The sequence below is a fragment of the Tympanuchus pallidicinctus genome, unplaced genomic scaffold (assembly GCF_026119805.1).
Source record: "Tympanuchus pallidicinctus isolate F22 unplaced genomic scaffold, pur_lepc_1.0 scaffold5, whole genome shotgun sequence".
Taxonomy (NCBI): domain Eukaryota; kingdom Metazoa; phylum Chordata; class Aves; order Galliformes; family Phasianidae; genus Tympanuchus; species Tympanuchus pallidicinctus.
Window position 1 is genome coordinate 71,883,075 of NW_026294769.1, and position 13,512 is coordinate 71,896,586.

The following is a 13,512-nucleotide window of genomic DNA, read 5'->3' on the forward strand; positions in this document are numbered from 1 at the left end:
CACCCCTGATTTAGAAGAGCTGTTAAATTGCTTACACCTACTTTTGAGGAAGAGGAAAAAAAACCTTATGAGGACTTGTGCAATCTCTTGCTCACTGCCCACAGAAATACACTATATCCAGAACAAAACCCACTGGGGAGGGAACAGAGAGACGAACAATCAGCTAGCCACACTTAGTGCTGTTAAAACCCGCAAGGGGCATTTGTTTTCTTATCATCAAACGCAGGACCATAGCACTTGAAAAGTTCTTCCTGCTAAAAAGTCCTGCAATTATGGACTGGTCTTGAGCCATTTGCCAAAGGACACGGCAGAAGAACCAGGACCTTTGCCTCCACTTTGACTTTTACCAACTGTTTTCACCTCCCTTAATAATTAAAAGAGAGCCCTTCTCTGTCCCCAACTTTGTTTCTTTTAATTTCTACTGTACATGTCAAACCAAACTCAAGGTCTACATCATTTTCATCAGTTATCTGTCTGCATCTTCCATCACAAGATCCTGTTCTTCTTAAACACGTGTGACCAGAACTGAATGATTTAATTCTCACTTACCATTCCATATTTCTATTTGCCTGTTCAACTCTCCTATAGCATTTGTTTATTTTGCAGCACCCACACTGAGGCTCCAAAACCATCCAAAATCATTGGTTGCTCAACCACCGTACTCCTGCACTGTACCAAACAAGCAGGTCCCTTCAGAGGAAGAGAGTCCATGAGTGTTTCCACTACAAAGCAATCCAAATTAAGTTTCTCCTTATTATTCCCTTTATTTCTCTTTACTTCTTCATAGTTCTGTTTATTATTTGCCATTTTCGTAGATCTTATCCATAACGTCTCCAACTTTCAAGTCCTTTGAAATAAACATAAAAAGTGGATCTGACCAGTGCTGAATACACAAACCTTCCCTAAACATAAGTACATTTCCTTTCCAATTTCTCTGCTAAGGATAGCCAATTATTAGTTCAAAATTATGTAGCATATTAAGATATTGATTTGGTTGTTAATAAAAATAAATACAAAAAGCCTTACACAACAGAACTATGCACTTAACAACTGTCAAGAAAACATAATCTATTACCCTGAAAACTATTTTTGTTAATACAACCTTTGAATTATTTAGTTTTAATCAGATTGCTGCTCCCCAAAAACCTTTCAGCTTGCCATGCATTTAACATGAAGAGTCAGAGAAACTGCTGTGCAATTTCAGTTTCTCTCAATGACAACAGAGAACTTTCATCACCATGACTTTGTCTTTAAAAAAAACAAACCATAACAACAATGGAAGGAAGAAATAATCTCTGATACAAACAACATGTCCTGTCATAAACAAAAGCACTAATTAAAACTTACATGGCAGTTACGTGTCATAACTATCATGATTTATATGCACAGGACAACAAATTTACTGAGGGAACTTACTGTTGAAAGGGCAAAGAATCTTTAGGTTCTCCTACCCTCTGGAAGGGGACAAGTTTTAAAATGTTTTCAATAAACCTGTGCATTGCTAACTAGTACTCCAGATTTCAGTATACAACACTTCCTTTTAGCTTAGTATTCTTTTATTATTAAGCAGTTATAAAAAGAAGATAGTAAGTATTTAACACAAACCTGACAACCAGTTTCTAGAGTAATGTCACTTCTGCAAATTCAACATTTAGCCAATTAGGTCTAATCAGATATTCACAGACTTCACAGCCCAATTAAGCAACGTATTTAAATAAGCAGTAGTCAGTGGCCTTCATAGAATTTTTAAAATAACCTTATTTTTCATGGTTAAAAAAAAAACCTATTATGAGAGGTATAAAAATAAAAATAATAATTTCATTATTTCATTGTTCTTGACTGCCATTAGAATTTAACAAAAAAGTACTTTAAAAAGTCTGAGGTCAATATAAGTTCACTTATCAAAATCAAGGAATGCTTGACTTTGACAATAATAACTTACCGCAGTGGACTGTTTAAGAAAGCTCACTCATTTAGCCCTATAGTCCTGCTAAAGGGCATGAATTAGCTCACTCAGAAAGAATTCTTGGCTTGCAGTTCTTAATTTCTGATCATTGACTTTGCTGCTGTGGTATGTATTAATTAATTACTTAATTATTCAATTCCCAAACTTATGTACAATATATATATGTGTGTGTGTGTGTGTGTGTAAAAAAGAGATTTAAAAAAAAAAAAAAATCCATCATATTGCTTCCCATCAGCATTCACATGAGCCATCTTGCACTTGGGCCACAACAGCCATGTGCAGCTCTATAGACACAGGGAAGAGTGGTTGGACAGTTTGTTTCCCTGCAGAAAAGAACATGGTGCTGGTCAACAGCTGGCTGAGCATGAGCCAGCAGTGTGCCCAGGCAACTGTGAAAGCAGTGCTTTAGACTGGACGTTAGGAAGAATTTCTTCATGGAGAGCATGGTTAGGCATTGGAACAGGCTGCTCCAGGAGGTTGTGGAGTCACCATCCCTGGATAAAAGAGATGTGTGGATGTAACACTAAGACAGTTAGTGATGGGACACGGTAGGTATGGCTGGAGATTGCACTTGATCTTAAAGGTCTTTTCCAAGCCAAATGATTCTATTCTATGACCAGTACTTGTCAGAACTTGTAAACGCTGCCCCGAAGCCTCTGCCATTTGAATGGCCATAAGAGGATGTCCTCATTTATGATGTAATATACCAGTCATACACCTGTTCAAAAACTTTAGGGGTCTTTTCTATACATAGGGAAATACAATTCTAAAAAATTACAGAACTCATTTCATGTACCTGGTGAAGAAGTTGCCAGATTCTTGGCAGCTCCTCCATGGCTGGCAATATTTGACCCTTTTCTCCAGACTGCTGTTATCAAGGTCCTGTTTGTTCTTCACAATTCGAGTTTTCGGCCAGCTCTGTTCCCATAGAGTCGAAAGCACTGAATCTCATGATCCTCACACCAAGGCCAAAACAGACCTTAATCTAACAGCGTTACATTTACAGTTACTAACTGTGAAGTCGTGTGAACACGACAAGGACTCAGAAAACTCAGCTGTGTTACACCATAAAGACAGAGGAGAGGATTCAGCTACAAGACCACTGCCTTGTAAATCTTCCACAGATTATGATGTTTGCCACTCCTGACAGACACACTGCACACAGAATGGAGATGTAAAGGTGAAGTATGGTATGTTGTACAAAATGAGATATCCTAGGGCACAAAATGTGGTAACAACTATTAGCATAAATTATGAAGAGATTTACAGATAAATTAGGGTTGTCATGAGACTTAATTTTAATGGTTTGATAATCAAGTAAGAAACACAATAATTACAATACCTGTTCTTCAGTAAACCAAAAATCACTGCTACTAGCAACACTTCTTTGTTAATTTACATAATAAAATCCCCTCCTGGAGCTGCCTGCTGTATTCCTCTAATTCTGAACAATCTATTAAATCCCACATCACTGTGATAAACAATTTCAGTTTCACTGCTGATTATATTGAAAATATTTCTAATTTACAGCAAACCTCCTTCAATCATATACAGCAGACAATGCAAGAAACAGTTTTACAGAGGAAAGCTCCACTAGTCTAGAAAACTATCAGAAGACTGGAATTTCCAATAGCTTTTCTAAGAGAATTCCTGCTCCATAATATAGAAAACAGAAACAACGCATCAGAAACTTCCAAGTTATTTTAGTTTCTGAATATCCAGGGGAAGTAAAGAGGCAAACAGTGAGCAGGAAGCACCATTATTCTTCTTCTTAGGTTTGCTGGCAGAAAATATGATAAACACAATCTCAAGCAATGAGAACAGGGATGAGGAAAACAATTTCCCAGAACCTTCATCAGGACAGGAGATTTCAAAATGATGGTGATGAATGGAGGGAGAGTAAATTACAAAAGAAATCACTAGTAACCAAAGTAAGAACTGGAGGAAAAGTTACACTGCAAATAAAAGTGGAATGAGGAAAACATAAAGAATGAAGAAAGAACCAGGAAGATACCGGGAAGGAGGGAAAAAAGACCTTTACTGAACAGCCTCACCTCAAATATCACTCAAATTGAAAAGCAGTCGATGCCTGGAGATGAAAAAAGATATCCTAATAGCAGGTCTTAGTGAAAAACATTGTACAGCTGGGCCAGAAACATTTGGTTCAAAAGTAACCCCCTGTGAATGACAGTTCTACATTACCAAACACAGACCTAGGACCAATGCTTCAAAAAAGGGGAAGATTTCTTGTTTTTTGTAAAATTATCCAAAGCTCCACAGTAGAAAGAGTTGGCTGATTTTAAGGCTCAGCTGTGTTCCATCTAAGTTTCTGCAGAGGATTCACTAGAATAGAAAATAAACCTCCAAGTAACGTAGGAGCTATATATACAGTCACAAATGCATACAGATGCTAGTTGTATATATACCTAGTTATAAATATATAGTTGAAAGTTATACTGTTTATCATTCAAGAAATAACAAATGTGTTTAGAAGTGGTAAAAAACTCTCCGCAATTCCTAAACACAAATAAAACAATAAAATATTTTGCATTAAGATTAAAATCAATGTTCTTAAAAGGCTTAAATTCTTCCAAGAGCCACAAAATCCACTTCGCTAAATGACTGCTTCAAAAGTCTTACTGAAAGAGTTTTATCCATTAAAATGTAATGATTTCAGGATATGTGAAGTTCAATTATTAAATCCATAGGAAAAAAAAAGCAATTCAAACAAGGAGATGCAAAGTAATCATATTACACATTGTCCCAAAAACTGTGAGTAGAAAATTCGTACACAAATATACAGAGAACACAGATATGAATATGCACATTTTGGTAAGTATTTAGTTTGATTTTCTGAAAAGAATGAATTCTTTCTGAAAAAAATTAGAAAAGGAAGAAGCACTGCTTGTTACCACTATTTTTGTTCACTTCTTCAGAAAGAACAGTTGACAGAATTTAACCTTGAGACACCTTTTGTCATGATATTACTGAGATTCCTAGATACTTTGTACTTGTTTTTCACAATTGCTTGTCTTGCAATTGATGTATTTCTACTTCAAAATAATATTCAGGCTGAAATTTAAATACTTTGAAGTATTTCCTTTTAAATGCTTATCAATTGTACGACTTAAGAGAACTCTCCCAAAGAACAGAACTGTGATGTCTATGACCAAACTGAAACATATCTTTTCTCGTGGTTCATATTTTCAAGATGAAAATGATGTTATCTAGGCAAAATGATCATCTGAAGGAGAAAAACCAAACAAGATACCTAGAGTAGAGTCAGTTGTAGAAATTCCATTCAGACACAACATGGTGTTTTGGGATGTAGTTAGGTACAAAATAGCATTTACATCATCCCAGTAGGGTTGGAAGAAACAACACATAGAAGAGTCTACTTAATTCTAGAATATTTTCATTACAGAAAATGTCACTGCTTATTCAGCAATTTTATTTTTCTTTATTCCATTTCTATTTCTATAAAAACAAAGAGTCTGGGGAACTACATGGAGAAAAGAGCATTTCAAACTGGGAAAGGATAAGATCTATTGGGTTCTGATTTTAACAGTGGAAGAACTATGTTCAGACCACATAAAAATCATATTAAAACATTAACTAAGAACACAATTGAACTAGTTGGGTCAGTGTTACATCCACAAATCTACTTCACAACCTACCTTTCATATATTATCCTTTACTAGATTCAAAGCCAAAGAAATTAACCTGAGAAAGTACTAGGACTCAATGAAACGCCTTAAAAAAAAGGCCCCAAATATCAACAGCAGGGTAGAAATAAATAATATGCTTTAAAGCAGGGCCCTCAAAATAGGAAAGGACTTACCGCTGACATTCTCCAGCGTGCAGAATTAAATCTTCGTTGTTCCTAGCACTGATGGTCAACTCGTGCTCTGTGGAATTGAAGACATCAAGAAGTAGATGACATTGCCGGGTGCTGTTCGGGCAGGGGAAAAAAGGATATCACAGTGTCAGTAAAACACCAGAACAATCATACATACATCTGAAAAAACATTTACACATAAATATTTATGCTTGCATAGAAAAACACGTACATTCAAGAGATACTAGATGCCTTATATTTATATCAATATCTTACTTTTTTAGTACAAACACCTTTTTTAAAAAACTAAAGCCTAACTGAAGCAAATATTCAATTAGAGTTCCATGACAACTATGACCCCAGTAATATTAAGTCCTATAGCATTTGATCATCTGCATATATTCTTACTCTGTTGTTTTAAGATTCAATTCTGTGGGAAAAAGCCACATGTTTTATTCAGTTCTTTCAGCATTCACACAAGACAGGTTTTCTTACTTCATACTACCTTGACATTTATCTTTTTAAGCAGCAAAACTTTAAATCCTTGCTCAGTTTGTAAGGGAGCAGTTCCATGCATAATAGAATCATGAAATGGTTTGGGTTGGAAGGGACCTTTAAAGATCACCTACTTCCAACCCCCTGCTATAGGCAGGGACACCTCCCCCTAGACCAGGTTGCTCAAAGCTCCATCCAGCCTGGCCTTCAATGCTTCCAGGGAGGGAACATTTAAAACCTCTCTGGGTAACCTGTTCCAGTGTCTCACCACCTTCACACTAAGGAATTTCTTCCTGCTATCTAGTCTAAATCTTCCTCCAGTTTAAATGCATTTTCCCTTGTTGTGTCACTACCTGCCCTTATAAAAAGTTCCTCCCCAGCTTTCCTATTGCCCCCCTACAGGTACTGGTAGGCCACTATAGGTTCTCCCTGGAGTCTTCTCTTCTTCAGGCTGAAGAGCCGCAATTTTCTCATCCTGTTCTTGTAGGGAAGGTGCTCCAACCCTCAGATCACCTTCACGGCCTCCTCTGGCCTCACTCTGCTCACAGGCTGGAGAATGTTGGCTTTCTGCATTATGCCAACTACTCCAGGAGAGACAACTTTGTCCCTTCTTATGGAAAGGATCACAGAGACAGGACTAACAGAAGGTCTTATATTAACCAGCTACTGTCTTTCAAATCCAAACTTCCCTAGATGCATTCATTGAAAATATACAGTGTTTTCGGTTATATTTGGAAATAATATTGACAGAGCTATAGAAAAGAAACTTTACTGTAGATTTTTAGTCTTATTTCTAAACTTCTCTTCTTTGTGAAATAATGTATAAACAGGAACATTGAATGAAGATTGTAATGTAATACTAATGAAGCAAAAAATCAGAAAGAATCGGATAGAAAATGCCAAATGCAATCAGATAGATATGATAATGCTTTATCAGTCCAGTCTGAAATTCAAAACTTCCTCAGAAGCTACTTAATCAAGGAAAATATCCCAGCCATAAGCATCACTATAATTTATCTTTAACTATAAATGACTTCAACGTTTAAATGTATTTATAACAACATTAGATGACTTGTCATTGGGAATTACAGAATAAAGTAGTGTAGCTATTGTACAGAGATTACAGATCATTACAACCCATGTAATTGCTGGCACAGACACTAAGGAGGGAAAAGCAACTTGTGTTGGATGTCAGAAATAAAACTCATTAGCAGCTTTAACTTATCATAGAACCAGAGAAACACAGAATGGCTCAGGTTGGAAGGGACCAATGATCACCTAGCTCCAACTCCATGCCATGGGCAGGGTTGTCAGCCAGCAGGTCAGGCTGCCCAGGGCACCATGCAACCTGGCCTTGAACGCCTCCAGGGAGGGGGCATCCACAGCTACTCTGAGAAACTTGAGAGGGAGCTCACATGAAATCAGAAGTTCCCCAGAAGGGAAGAAAGAGAAACAAACAGGTAAGATAAGGGTTGTCAGAGCAGTCTTTCAAGTAACACACATTCAAACTCTGTAAGATACAGTTGAGAGCCTCAGGTAACCAAGTACACTTCTCCTACTGCGTAAGAATTTCAATTCAACTCCAGTTATTCCAGAGAGAATTAAGCTCTGACAATGCAAGAGTATAAGAGCTGCTCTTCCACTTATGAAAAAGCTCCGCTGGCGTGTAATGCCATTCTTTGCTGAGTATCAAGAGAGAGTATATCCAGGGTGCGTACAGGAGGAACCGCACTGATGCCATGCAGAACCCTGAGATGGGACATTCTTACAAGTATGGGATTCAGCCCCAAGTGACAGCAACACCACATGCAACCAGGCACTGAGCTACAAGTGAGCACTGCCTGGGGACAGCACCATGCCTCTAAGGAAAAGCAGAAAGGAAACGGGGGGAAAGTAGAGGTGCTTTTTGGTATTTTTCAGGGTTTTTGCTCTTTTCGGGTAAAATTCCAGTGAATACTGAATATAGATAATGCACAAAGGTACCTGAGTGCCTGAAGCAAACATGTCAAAACTCATGAATTTTGAACAAATAAGGAGTCACAGATTCTAGCAGAAACTCCCTGCCTATACAGCTCACATAAAAGGAACGACTGCGAGAGGCAGTAGCTAACCTGGTATCAGCAAGGAATGAGAAAGCAAGCCAGGCTTCCATCTCACTGCTGGCAGTGGGACGAGCCCTGCAAAGCCACAGAAAGCTTCTGTCTCTCCAGCAGATGCTAACACATGATTTGCAAGAGAGATTTCTTTGCTTATAAAATTCGACATGGAAGCAATTTTTTACTTATCCCACAGAAAGAAACAAACAGTCGTTTGAAATAACATTCATACAAGTTTTGTACAATAGTTTTTGGCGGCAGAATCAAAGTTTTGTAAATAAAACAACTGATGTTATAAATATAAGGGATCTTTACAACCAGCGGACCTTCACAACTGAACACCGTCATTAATTCTAACAATTCCTGAATAAAACTCTTGGATTATGCAGTGAAAATTATCTGTGACGACACTTTGCTCACCCTTTACAAGCACCACAAAAAAAATAGGCCTACGGGGAAAATATTTTTTCCTTGTCACTTTTGAGCAAAATAAGGAAATCTTCAGTAAAAAATAAAAGAGCTAGAGAACCATTACAGTACTTGAAAAATAGTAAGATACAGATATAAAATGATTGCAGGCAACATGAAGGCAGTAGGAAAATACTACACCACAATTCAGGGTAATTACGTATCAGCATCAAACCAACTATTAGAGCAATAAAAAACAAACAATTTCAGGTTACAAAAATATACGGACTGAAACAAGGTTTGAATACTGGAAATAAGACAAAATATAAACTCTGGTAAATTATATGTAATACTACAATAAAAGGAGAAGAAAAGAAAGCCTGCAAGTTGTTAAAGAGCAATTTACTTCAGATCTGGAAAGTAGAAAAAAAACTTTCTTTTTTCTCTTTATTTTCTGCCATGTCACAAGCAGGAGGACTGTGTAGAACTGATGAAACTGAGCTACAAGCAGGTCAAAAATGAAAGTTCCAGGAAAATAAAGAATTAGTAAGAAAGCCTAATTCCCTCTTCATATCAATTTTCACTACAGATAAACTTACAGAAGACCTTTCTTTGAAAGACAGGAAGGAAATGACCTACTTCAGTGTCAGTCAATGATATTTTAGAAGTAAATCATATTCACACAAGGGTAATAAAGGAACTCCAGCATGAATTTGCGGAACACAGCACACAGTTTAATCCAGTAATCTGTTGTTTAAACTAAGCTCTGTACCAGAAAAATTTCAAATGTCATATTGTTTTAAGGATTTCAAGGCAATTGAGAAAAATCGGAGACCATCAGCCATTGCCTCCACATGAGGTAAATGAGTTTTCTTTGAGAAGTGTGTAAGCTTATTTAAAAAAAGATTGAACACTCATTCTAATAAATAGATCCGAAGATGATTTTACTACAGACCATAGCAGTCTACCAAAATTTTTGGCTGAAGAAAAGCAGTCATAAGCCTGTGTTTCTAGGAACTGGGAAGGACTATCCAACGTTTGCTCAGTATCATCTTATTTTACTGAATTACCCCAATTTCTTCACCTTTTAACAAACTATGTACCACCAGGTAATATTTTACACTAAATATTTAGTGGATTAGGAAGGGCTGTATAGGGTAAGCCACCGGGAGAAATTAGCCAAATTTTACCTAGAGTGATCATATAAACTTCATTTTCCTGGGAAACTGTACTTAAAACCATCCAGCAAAACACATCAGAAATTGGAAATAGATATCTTTTCTGAAACCAAGCATTTTCAAAGCCTAAGTGGAAAAATGCTAAAAATCACATTCTGCAAACAATTTCCCTTTCAATTATCTTCCTTGTTTGTCTCCCATGTTTCCTTTAGAAGAATCTACTGTGCATTTCACGTGCAAGGTTTTATTTTACAAGTACCATGGAAGGCTGTATGTCAGGAGGCAGTGCAGGCAAAAGCTAGAATTAGAAAGATGTTCTCAGTTGGATGAATTATACTCGAAAGGTCTCAGAATAACGTGCACAATTAAGTCAGTACTTACTTCAAACTCTAAAAGATAAGATTTATTTATTTTTAATTCTACTGTGTCTTGAAGATTTATTGCATAAATTAATTTATATTATCTTCCTTTATAGAACCCGGGACGTAAGACAAAGAGAAGCTGATGACATGATGAATCAAACCATGTATTAAAAGCCTTACAATGTTAGGATTACAGAAATAGTCACAAAAGTGGGGCCATGGGAACTCAGACAAGAGGCAATTACACTGTGATCTAGAAATTTCTTTCAGGGGTATTGCAATTACTATTCCGACCTACTCTGAAATGACATCAGAGGATATACTTCAGTAACATTTAACACAATATTACAAACCAGATGCAGCTATCATGCTCTAATGACAGCTCACTGCAGTGAATAATCTTATTGCCATTCTGTTTCTAGCTTTGTTCTAAAGTCAGTTCAAACAAGAAACACTCAGAGGGGTTTTGGCAAGTTATCAGCATCCTGACTCAGCTTAGTTTGCCATCAACTGAAATGAAAGAGTGTTTTCACACCCAGAATTTTTGTTTCTTTCATGCCTTCTTTTTAAATGGTCATACCCAATATCCCTGATCAAAACAATGTCAGAAAGAGAAGAGAAGCTTTTGGGAATGACAACAGGCAAACGCAGGCTGGAATTCAACCCAGCTCCCTCAGATCCACCAACAAGCACAGTCTCTTCATATAACACAGCAAAACAATGATTTAGAATATAAATTCTAGATCCTAAGCATCTTTGCTGTTGCTATTTTGTTTTGAATAGTTTCCTTAGTTCCATTTAATTTTTACTGAATTTCCTATAAATAATTCTTTCCACCTTAGATTATTAACTCAGAAATTCACATATCTTACTATTAAAAGGGATTTTGGCTCCCCAGGGAGGTGGTTGAGTCACCATCCCTGGATGTGTTTAAAAACCACTTGGATGTGGTGCTCAGGGACCTGGTTTAGCAGAGGGATGTTAGTTAAGGTAGGATGGTTAGGTTGTGGTTGGACTCGATGATCTTTAAGGTCTTTTCCAACCTGAGCAATTCTATGATTCTATTAATTGTCCTCATCCAACTTTTCCTAGTTGTAAACCTTCTCATTTATGCTAAATATTCCCAGCACATCTATAAATACTTGTAGATTTATGTTCTCATACCTTCATTTGCCAAACTTTACATATTTAACATTTTGATCTCAAAAATCAGTGCTCCCAATCTGTAAGCCTCTATCTGCTGCACTTCCATGAACTCACTGCAACATGTATAATTAGCACAGTTTAGGGTTAGCAAGATGATCTAACCACTGGACCTAAACATCTATGTGTCATGTGTTCTTACTCATTAAAATATATCATCAGCTCAATTGTGTGAATTTAAATAAAGAATGTAGTCTAGAAAGACATCCAGTCTCGAGAATACAAAAGAAAAATTTACTAAACCCACTCCTTGACAGTTTTTATAAATGGTTAATCAGTCTAACCAATTGAATTAGCATGGTTTCTTTTTCAGCTGTTTTGGTTTTTAATATAAGAGTGAATTGAACACTGTCGAGATATCAAGTCATTCTAAACAGGCTGTAGCGTGGCCTTCTTCACAACAAACTACAATGACTGATCTTCAGGTGGCCAACTGAAAGATGCTGGCCTTCCCTTTAAAAATCTACAGCATTTGAGGAGCGAAATGTTGAAAATCGTAAGGTCAGAAATTGCAGCCCATCAGCAGGTAGTTGACTCTCATTCTAAATGTATTAATGTATTAAGTAAGAACACTTACTTAAAAATTCAGTTCCAAAAGTGCAAGAATTGTTTCAAAAAATACTGAATAGCTTTTCTACTGTGTAACCAAAACATTTGTTAGAACATGGGAAGAAACATGCTATTTACTCTTCTGTCATTGGTGAGTGATAAGCAGAATCTCTAACCCAAACCTGGCTCCTGCAGGGTGCAAACTGCAATGTATTGTACCAAAAACGTGGGCAATCATGGAAACAAGAAATGAAATTTTGAAAATCATATCTGGTTTTGTTAAGGTCCAAACTTCTGCCCATCCAACAGAGGATCTCCTGAGAACTCTCCACACAAACAAGATCGTTCTTTCTCTGTAGTAAGTGAAGCCCAAGTTGGAAAAACTGTATACTGATGATCCAAACACAGATATGTCTTAGACTAGAAGTACACTGCAGGCATTATTACAGATTGATGCCTTGTTAGCAGTACTACATCACTGCATTAAATGAAATACATTAATGCTACAAAGGGAAATGAACCTACAGTTACATGAAATGGCACTTCTTGAACTTCACAGTGCCAGACCTGCAGCGTCGCCTTTTTTCTTTTTCAGTCTGACTCAACTACAAGGACAGTCTCAGCCTCTACTCTTGCCAAGAAAGACGTGTAGCTGAAGCTGTAAGGCAGCATTAAGATCAGAAGAAAACTTGGCTGCCTTAAGAAAATTAAAAAATTTACTTTGCTCATCATCTTGAATTTGTAGAATGGAAGGGAAGGACCAAGCCTTACCCAAAAAGAAATGCAGTATCCTGGTTTCACTATGGATGGACTTGATCTACAAATCCACACTTTCTAGCCTTTGGAGATGGTTCTCATTTACTTTTGTGTAGATGGCATAATGGCAAGGGATGAAAAGAAAAAAAGTACCCTACATTGCACGCAGAGCCTATCTTATTACAATTTTGATTAGTAATCACAGGATGATTTCCTTTCAAAGACAAATAAGCAAATCAAGGATTACAGCGACACGACCAGAGGCAAACAACTTCCAAGCATGAGTCTCTTCCATCAGTACTCTTGGTAGCTCAGTGAGCTTACGATGATACCCAGTGAAACTCCTTGGAGCAGAGTACGGCTGCTAACTGACAGAACATCACCTCTTCTGACAGGAGGGCTGGTATCTGAATCAAAATTAGGCAACAGATCGCACACTGTAGCACAGCAAGGGCTGCATCAAGCCAAGGTGCCCCTACTGACCAACACAGATAAAAGGTTAAAAGGATCTCTTGTCAGGATGGAATGCATCTTAACACAGTGAAATCGCAGCTAATCAAACTTCTATCCATAAATCACAAGCCTGTGCATGAGTGCATAATTATGGCTAGATATGTAGACAAACAAAAACAAAGCAAAATCAACCCACACTCTCACAGAA

At 37.1% G+C, this 13,512-nt stretch overlaps 1 protein-coding gene across 6 annotated transcripts in view; it reads right to left on the reverse strand.

The window, feature by feature from the left end:
• Positions 1-13,512, reverse strand: part of TRAPPC9 (trafficking protein particle complex subunit 9) — a 468,020-nt gene that overhangs the window by 302,103 nt on the left and 152,405 nt on the right. For 5 of the 6 annotated variants that reach the window (XM_052703585.1, XM_052703584.1, XM_052703586.1 and 2 more), the window contains one exon: positions 5,808-5,918. In XM_052703585.1, the coding sequence (XP_052559545.1) occupies positions 5,808-5,918 (111 nt within the window). Of the gene's footprint in view, positions 1-3,290; positions 4,310-5,807; positions 5,919-13,512 lie in introns of those variants that run through there. The other variant, XM_052703588.1, reaches the window with a different exon arrangement.